The 7,500-nt window shown below is 42.9% G+C and overlaps 1 protein-coding gene across 2 annotated transcripts in view; it reads left to right on the plus strand.

The window, feature by feature from the left end:
* The window catches only part of mthfd2l (methylenetetrahydrofolate dehydrogenase (NADP+ dependent) 2 like), a 15,129-nt gene that overhangs the window by 7,217 nt on the left and 412 nt on the right, over positions 1-7,500 (plus strand). For both annotated transcript variants that reach the window (XM_060065016.1, XM_060065015.1), the window contains exons 4-8: positions 102-254; positions 2,514-2,621; positions 5,655-5,747; positions 6,420-6,545; positions 7,181-7,500. The exon at positions 7,181-7,500 is cut by the window's right edge and continues 412 nt beyond it. In XM_060065016.1, coding sequence (XP_059920999.1) covers positions 102-254; positions 2,514-2,621; positions 5,655-5,747; positions 6,420-6,545; positions 7,181-7,296 — 596 coding nt within the window. In that variant the 3' untranslated portion in view covers positions 7,297-7,500. The remainder of the gene's footprint in view (positions 1-101; positions 255-2,513; positions 2,622-5,654; positions 5,748-6,419; positions 6,546-7,180) is intronic.

The raw sequence follows: 7,500 nt of genomic DNA on the forward strand, positions 1-7,500 counted from the left end.
AACAATCACGTTAGACACATTAACATCTATCGCATGCATCGGATTCAGCACTAAGCTGCGGTCTACTGCCCCCCCCTCCCCCTCTCTCCCTTTGGCTGTAGCCCACATCGATGAGCGCGCGGTGTGCAACGCCATCGCCCCGGAGAAGGACGTGGACGGCTTCCACATCGTCAACATCGGCAAGCTGTGCCTGGACCAGCGGTCCATGATCCCTGCCACCCCAGCCGCCGTCTGGGAGATCATCAGACGGGCAGGTAAACGCCCACACGTGGTGATGTCGTTTTTTTTTTTTTTTACCTAAACGCAATACAAATTCATGCAACGATGCATCGAATGACCACGGAAATAACGTTGTTATTGGTTAAACATACTTTTTCTTATTTTCTATCGTGAATTAGTGGTCATATTTTTGGGCCAACCTTGCCCATGGCTACAGTCGCTTCGTTCTACTATGTGCAAGGGTATGATTACCGGTACACATTTAGTTTACGTACAAGTGTGTTCGTCAGAAATGTATCTGGTCCTTTTCTGTCATTGCTGCACTGCAGTATATCCTCTGGAAATATGAAGGTCAAATTCCCATTATGTTGGCTCACACATGCAAGATGACAATTTCTCATAATTCCGTAATTAGGGATGCACCGAATATTCGGCCACCGAAAATGTTCGGCCCGAAAATGGCCCAAAACATAGTTTTCGGTTTCGGCCGAAGGAGTAAAAAGGCCGAAAACAAGACACAGAAAAAAAAAGTATTATTAAAAATAAAAAAATTAAAAAATTACATTTATTTAAAGGAAAATTGTTCTTAAATTCTTGCTATAAGGTCTGCTGGAATGTTAGAAAACGTTCAGTATTAAATAAATATTTTGTATCAAATTTGTAATTGATTTTTTTTATTGAAAAGCAAGACAAAAAATGTATAAAGGACATTTTATTGTTTGATTTATGCAATGGTGAAAAATTAAAGCAAAATGAATGAAAAACAGCAAAAGCCACATTCGGTGTTCGGATTCGGCTTTCGGCCAACTGTTTCAGTATATTCGGTTTCGGTTTCGGTCAAGAATTTTCATTTCGGTGCATCGCTACCCGTAATAAACACTTGATTTATTTAAACAATTCTGACTCCCTAAACTTGGAGCCTCTGACTATACTGCTCAGTAACTGGGAACCTTGCCCTGTCCCACCATTGCTTTTCCACTAGATGGGGCTCAACCATAAACCTTTCAGCACTCACTACCTCTGCTCTAGAGGAAGTAGGGCTTTAGTGAGGGAGTCCCTCACGGCACTCTTTTATTTAATTCAAACTGTATTGTCAAGTCTTACATTCATGTAGAATCATGTTGGTGTTCATTGTTCACTCAATTGTAGCAATTCCCAAAACGCTTTCACCATAAATTTTTACGAAACAAACAAAATTCCAACCAACGAGCGTTGGTTCCACCCCATCAAGAGAGCATCATTTCTCTTCATCCAGCCGACAGTGAATAGAGTAATTAGGAGGGGCGAGACATTGTGGTGCCTTACTTTGCTTCAGGTCATAGTCTGACAACCCTAATTTGACATGCCTAGATTTAAGACATAATTCAGCCAATGCTCTTTGTGACTAACATAAAGAGGGCAGTACAAATCCACCTTAATTTTTCTAGTGCATCACATTCAAATTAAACCGCCTGTCCATCAACGTCTTCCTTAAAAAAACAGAAACAGATATCGGTAAACCGTGACTGTAATAATACATTAGTTAACCATAATCAACACTATTGTTTAGCATTAGCATAGAGGTTAGGGTTAAAATTAACCTTTATATAATGTATAAATTAATAACTTAGTTAACATGACCTCCATTAGTAAAAAATGACCATTAGGAAATTGTTAATTAATGGTTGGTTAATGCTTATTAATGTATTAACTATTTTCCATGAATGTCTTATTAATGTACCCTTATTTTCCAAGTGTAAGGTATCCACACACATTGTGGGGTTATACTATACGTGTACGGGAAGCCTAATCCTCTCTTGGACGCAAACATCAAAATCCACCACTGCTCAGATGGAGCCTAACACTCCACACACTCCATGGCGTTATACAACAAGTGTCCGAGAAGCATAACCCTCTCCAGGACCCCGCAATCAACATCAGCAGCTGCCCAGACAGAGCTCCACACATCCACACACTCCTTGCCCCCGATGTCCCTTCGTCGGGACGTCAAAGAGTACAGTAAAAAGATTTATGACTTTACAAAAAGAATGCTAACTGCGTAAGATGCAGAGTGGAACGTTCACAAACTGTTTCACTGCGACTGGCAAAAACATTTGAACACCATCTTAATTCAGTGATCAAATCACTAGCATGTGTGTTATCCAAATAACCACCTTTATTGAGCCTCGTGTTTTCACATCACTCCAATGACTAACATTACAATGTAACATTACAAGATTACATTTAAAGCATTACAAATGACTTTATTGTGTTCATTTTCGTCATATGTTTGACAACACTTTTTGCCCGCACAGGTATAGAAACAGCGGGAAAGAATGTTGTCGTTGCCGGGCGATCCAAAAATGTCGGCATGCCCATCGCCATGTTGCTGCACACCGACCGATACCATGAACGACCAGGCGGTAGGTGTGTGTGTGTGTGTGTGTGTGTGTGTGTGTGTGTGTGTGTGTGTGTGTGTGTGTGTGTGTGTGTGTGTGTGTGTGTGTGTGTGTGTGTGTGTGTGTGTGTGTGTGTGTGTCTATGTATGGTGGACATGAATGCGTGTGTTTGTGTGCATGTATGTGGTTTTGTGTGTATGTGTGTGTTCATGCGTTTGTGTGTGTGTGCGTGTGTGTGTGTGTGTGTGTGTGTGTGTATCTGTGTTTTTGTGTGTTTGTGCGTTTGTATGCATGTGTGTGTATTTGTTTGTTCCTGCATGTATGTGTGTGTGATAATGTGTGCGTTCCCTCCTGACCCAGGAATACGGTTCCAGTTAGAATGAAGGAAATCCAGTCATTTGCTCTGAATGGATGTTCCGGTTACCACACCAGGGGTGTGTGTGTGTGTGTGTGTGTGTGTGTGTGTGTGTGTGTGTGTGTGTGTGTGCATGTGTGTGCTTTGATGTTGCCCCATCGCGTTGACAATCATCTGAACCAGGATGTTAGAACAAAGATAAATTATACGATACGTCTCAGTGGCAGACGAAGGCCAATGTTTGCCCTTCTCCATTTGGTTAGGGGTGATGAGAAATAGGAAGTGCGTAGGAAGAGTTATAATCCCTTACCCCCACCACCCCCACCACCACCTCCATCCTAGCTGGCAGCACGCCTAGTTGTTTCTCCTAAGGCTCTGGGAAGAAGGAGCGGTTTAGGAGAGGTGTTTCAGGAATTTACCTCAGGGGGGGAGTAGAAAGGTGTGTGTGTGTATGTGTGTGTGTGGGTGTGTGTGTGTGTGTGTGTGTGCGTGTGTGTGTGTGTGTGCGTGTGTGTGTGTGTGTGTGTGTGTGTGTGTGTGATTGTGTGTGTGTGTGTGTGTCTGTGTGTGTGGAGGGTTTGTTTGCCATAGGATGCAAGTCAACAAGAATCAGTGAACAAGCAGCCGATATTTGCCCCGATGAGTTGAGGCAGCCGACTCACTTCCTCAGTTCAGGGGCGTGCTCGGACTCACAGCGGATCTCATTCTCTTCCCCGCCTTCTCCTTCGTTATCGCACCACGCACGAGGAAAGATTAAGCAAGAAAGTGTATAGTGGCGACATTGTGGGAAATATGGCAGTGTTTCCTCGACAGAGCTGTCCCCAATCATCCGTTGAGCGTAGCGTACGTAGACAACAGGAAACGTTGCTGCATTCCTGACCGAAAGCCCGTCAGCCCGTCAGCAGTGTCATCAACGGAAAGTGATAAAACAATGTTTCATCATTTTTTGACATTTCCTTTTGACTTTTCAACCCCATTTCTAAACAGGCTTGATTGTGGCTATAACGTTGAAAATTGTTATATTTAGGTGAGCATCTGTTCGTTTTTCAATGATGCATGTTTGTATGCATTTATCAAAAATTCCAATACAAAGGTTAATAGTAGAAAGTTATTAAGTTGACGAGTATTTCTTAATTAGGAGAAAAGGGGAACATGTTTCTCATATGAATGCAATACACTTCTGTACAACAGACCTACATTCTTTTAATTAATGCAATTTATCTATTATGCCGCTGCGAGAATACCACGTCTGAATGTGCCCATAAAATAACATTAAGGACGCATACACTTTCTAATATAGTAACATATTATCAAAAACATCAGTGCATCAGTTAGTTACCAAAGTTACCCTCGCAGAGGACTGTAGAATGTGGTATAAAAAAATATTCCACAGCAAGTGTGCACTGGCTCCCATCCACATTGGCATGTACTTTAGTAAAGTGTCTTGTTTCCACAGGACAGCATCCACATGCCTGTGTTAACGGGCTGGTTCTGTCTAGACTGCTTGAACATTTGAACATTAATAAATGTGTTTATGAAGAACAGAGCCTCAGTGCAAACTAAAACGGACAGCCCAAAAAATCGGCACATGCTCATGGTGTCTGAGCAGGATATGGACATTATTCCATCTTTGATCCAAATTCAGTCACATCCCTGCATACCGAATGGCAATTTGAGTATGAGAAAACCATCACCCTGCCCTCTCCGTTGCTACAAGTTGGAGTGGTTCTTCCTCTGTTCAGACCTGGGTCAACAGAAACCAGACAAGTGACAACATGCTGGACAGGTAGCAAGGCCTTTGATGTTGTTGAAGATAGGGGTTACCCCGGGAATCTGACTCACTTAAACATTAGGATGCGGTCACCGCCCACTTCCTCTGGTGCCCCCAGATCAACTGGAACGACAGGAAGGCCTTATAGGGGCCCATGACCTTTAATATCTCTCTCTCTCTCTCTCTTGCTCTCTTTCTCTCTCGCTCTCTCTCTTTCTCTCACTCTCCCACTTTCTCTCACTCTCTCTCACAGACAAACACACACACACACACACACACACACACACACACACACACACACACACACACACACACACACACACACACACACAGATATACGCATGGCTTTAGGAATGTGGGATGTGGAGAGGTCATATGCTGAGACTTGCTCTCTTGCACAGAGCCCTCTTCATCTTCCTTTTATTCTCCTTCTTCTCCTTCATCCCTTCTTTTTCTTCTTCTCTTTCTTCCTTTCATTCTCCTTCTTCTTCTTCTTCTTCTTCTTCTTCCTCTTCTTCTTCCTTTCATTCTTCTTCTTCTTCTTTTTCTTCTTCTCCTTCTTCTCTTTCTTCCTTTCATCCTTCCTCTTCTTCTTCTTCTTCTCTTTCTTCCTTTCATTCTTCTTCTTCTTCTTCTCCCGTAACAATCAAGTAAATTCAATTTGTTTGTTGAGTATGAGAGCAGTACAAGGAAATGTGGAGAACTTATGCACGAAAACATAATTTAAATACAAGAAGAAGCAAAAAAAAGAAAATATAAGCTGAAGTAAAATAGAACTAGTGCCAACTAAGGCAGGTTGTCATCATGATGCTATCATTCAATTAACAGTTGGGTATTGCGTATGTCATTCATTACTTTTCAATCCCCCCCCCCCCCCCCCCCCCCCCCCACACACACACACACACTGTCACACACACACACACACACACAGGTGATGCCACGGTAACCATTGCCCACAGATGTACGCCCAGGGAGCGGCTGAAGGAACTGACTGGCTTGGCCGACATCGTCATAGCAGCCGCGGGTAAATCACTCCGATGTCTCCTGAGCACCGAAACCGGCACAAACCGGCCGGCTGAAGTGTTGTCGGTTGGTTTAGAGCTGCGGTGTCAGTGCTGACGTAGATCCCAGATCCTCCAGCCAGCTTGGAAATGGATGTTGACGTGTGCAATGATCAATGTGAAATGCTTAATACACATTTGTAATTCAAAATAAATCACAGTCAATTGTAAGTAATAATATCTACTGATAGAACAGAACTATGTGTGTTTTAGGTGGTATTTAGGTGCTATATTAAGATTTAATCCCAATTAGACCCTGGTCTTTCCAGTTCCACTCCGGGATTCCATGGCTGTTTGCATGTGTGCGTGTGTGTGTGTATATTTAGGATTAGGATAAGAATGTTGATTGGATAGGGTGCAGCTTCGGTTGTTGGTGGATGTCAGTCAGTTCATCCACTGCTATTAAATCAAAGTGAAGTAGGAATTTTGTTTAAACTTGCTTTCTTTCTGGGATAGTTCCTAGTTTAGTATTTGCACACATTCATGTTATTTTGCAGTATCTACGATGTTTTCACGTTCTTTTACATGGATTATTTTGGTAGAACTCGATTTTGTACTCTTCTTACAAAGTGTTGTTCCCAAATAAGAATAAAATGACCCCCTCCCTTCCCGTATCCCATGGTTCCTCCTGCTAGGCATCCCTGGTCTCATCACGGCAGACATGGTCAAAGACGGCGCAGCGGTCATCGATGTCGGCATAAACCGTGTCCGGGACCCGAAGACGGGCAAGATGAGACTCATTGGCGATGTGGACTTTGAGGGTAAATGACTTGATGGATCATAGAATCATTCGATTCCCTGAAGTCACCAGAATCATTAGAATCACTAGAATCACCAGAATTATTCCAATCATTAGAATCAGTAGAAAACACACAAATCAATCAATGTAATAATAATAATTTGACTCATTAGAATTCCTGAAATCAATAGAAAAAAACGGCATCACCAGAATCAATAGAACCAAGTCTTCTTTCTAGACTTGATTCTAGAATCACTAGAGAGAAATGAAAATGCGGAAACGTTTCATCATCACCATTTCCACCGAATTTAACATCGAGGCTCTCTGAAACCTTGGATGTGACATAATGCGACGAGTGACAATCAACCCGGAAGGAGACATAATGTGTCCCAATCATCGTTGGCTGATGAGTCATTCACCCCAACACCTGTGTGTTGGGAATACACAATAAGCAGGTAGACACCGTGTCATTTCACCTGACAACTATTACTTCTCCCCCCTCAAACCCTATAACTGCTCTCTGGATCCTGAAATTCCAGCATAACATGTTGTCAGCCGTGCACAGGGAACGGACCCATCCCATCGCCTTTGAACCGTGCTTCTCCGCCCCCTTCGCTCACTCGGCCACTAATCACTCTTGTGTTTCCGTGGCGACAGCTGTGAAGGAGAAGGCGGCCTTCATCACCCCTGTTCCGGGGGGAGTGGGGCCCATGACGGTCGCCATGCTGATGAAGAACACTGTGATGGCGGCACGCAACGCACTCACACATTGATGTCGCGTGCACGCCAACACGCACACACACACACACACACACACACACACACACATAGATATGTACAGACTTAGTAGATGTATTCATACATAGATAGCTACATATACAGAAATATACATAGATTGATAGATGAATATACACATATATACATACATACATAGATAAATGCATGTATAGCTAGAAAGATGCATATGAATACATGCA

Source organism: Gadus macrocephalus, chromosome 11, assembly GCF_031168955.1.
Source record: "Gadus macrocephalus chromosome 11, ASM3116895v1".
NCBI lineage: Eukaryota > Metazoa > Chordata > Actinopteri > Gadiformes > Gadidae > Gadus > Gadus macrocephalus.